The sequence below is a fragment of the Colobus angolensis genome, unplaced genomic scaffold, assembly GCF_000951035.1.
Source record: "Colobus angolensis palliatus isolate OR3802 unplaced genomic scaffold, Cang.pa_1.0 Scaffold96, whole genome shotgun sequence".
Taxonomy (NCBI): domain Eukaryota; kingdom Metazoa; phylum Chordata; class Mammalia; order Primates; family Cercopithecidae; genus Colobus; species Colobus angolensis.
In genome coordinates, this window is record NW_012123598.1 from 3,655,176 (window position 1) to 3,656,927 (window position 1,752).

General features: G+C 53.7%; 1 protein-coding gene across 1 annotated transcript in view; it reads left to right on the forward strand.

The window, feature by feature from the left end:
• LOC105504907 (T-cell-interacting, activating receptor on myeloid cells protein 1-like) overlaps positions 1–1,752 on the forward strand; it is a 21,579-nt gene that overhangs the window by 9,319 nt on the left and 10,508 nt on the right. The window contains 2 exon segments of the mRNA XM_011932557.1: positions 355–645; positions 1,225–1,521. Of these exon segments, the coding sequence (XP_011787947.1) occupies positions 355–645; positions 1,225–1,521 (588 nt within the window).

Consider the following 1,752-nt stretch of genomic DNA (forward strand, 5'->3'; position numbering starts at 1 on the left):
GCGATCTCAGCTTACAGCAAGCTCCGCCTCCCGGGTTCACACCATTCTCCTCCTGAGTAGCTGGGACTACAGGTGCCTGCCACCACGCCCAGCTAATTTTTGAATTTGTAGTAGATGCGGAGTTTCACCATGTTGGCCAGGATGGTCTCGATCTTATGACCTCGTGATCTTCCCGCCTCGGCCTCCCAAAGTGTTGGGATTACAGGCGTGAGCCACCGCGCCTGGCCCTTTTCCCTTCTTAAAATAGGCTTCCTGGTTGGGCGCAGGAAATAATAATAATAATACATTTTAAAAAGGGATTTCTGAGAGCAGGGAAGGGTGTCAGGCCCAGCACTGGGCTCTGCTTCCTTCCAGGGTCACTGCCCAAGCCGTCCCTCAGTGCCTGGCCTAGCTCGGTGGTCCCTGCCGACAGCAATGTGACGCTGCGATGTTGGACGCCTACCAGAGGTGTGAGCTTTGTTCTCAGGAAGGCAGGAATTATTCTGGAGTCTCCGAAGCCCCTTGATTCGACAGAGGGCCCGGCCGAATTTCACCTCAATAATCTAAAAATCAGAAATGCTGGAGAGTACACCTGCGAATACTACAGAAAAGCGTCCCCCCGCATCCCTTCACAGTGCAGTGACGTCCTTCTGCTGTTGGTGACAGGTGTGGACAGGGTGCCTGCCGATGACATATAGGGGACAGGGGATGAGGGAGGAAGCAGAGGATCAGAGGGAAAAAAGGAGTTCCAACTTCAGAGTAGCTGGGGCTGGTGGGAGAGGGAGAGAGACAGGAATGAAATCGCATACCTTGGTTTTATACTCTGTCACCCAGGCCGGAGTGCAGTGGTGCCATCTTGACTCACTGCAACTTCCGCCTCCTGGGCTCAAGTGATTCTCCTGCCTCAGCCTCCCCAGTAGCTGGGATTACAGGTGTGTGCCACCACGCCCGGCTAATTCTTGTATTTTCAGTAGAGACAGGCTTTTGCCATGTTGGCCAGGCTGGTCTCAAACTCCTGACCCCAGTGCTGGGATTACAGGTGTGAGCCACCACGCCCGGCCTTATACAGGTCTTGCAGGAGGGAGAATCTCTGTCCTGGGGTCGGAGTAGAAAGTGGAGGAAGGTGGAAGGGATCAGGAATCTCTGATTTCCCACACTCCGTGAGAGCCTCCAGCCAGGAGAACAGGGGTGAGTAGGGGATTCCAGACTTCTCCCCAGGACCTCAGAGTCTGACTTCTCTTACAGGACATTTATCTAAACCTTTCCTCCAAACCTACCAAAGGGGTACGGTGACCGCAGGTGGAAGGGTGACTCTGCAGTGCCGGCGACCAGACCAACTGTTTCTGCCTATCATGTTTGCTCTACTGAAGGCAGGGACGTCATCTCCCATCCAGCTGCGGAGTCCAGCGGGGAAGGAGACAGACTTCTCCCTGGAGGACGTGACAGCCAGCGACGCTGGGAACTACAGCTGCGTGTACTACCAGACAAAGTCTCCCTTCTGGGCCTCAGAACGCAGTGATTGGCTTGAGATATTGGTGACAGGTAAGGATGTGTATGATTTTGAAGAACTGTGTGTGTTGTTTTTAATCAGAGGTTGTTTTGTTCTTCTGTGAATCTCATTTCTTCATTACTCGCAATATCATCGCCCTTAAAAAAGTCTTCCCTTTCTGGCCGGGCGCGGTGGCTCACGCCTGTAATCCCAGGCCGAGGCAGGCGGATCACCTGAGGTCAAGAATTCGAGACCAGCCTGGCTAACATGGTGAAACCCCGTCT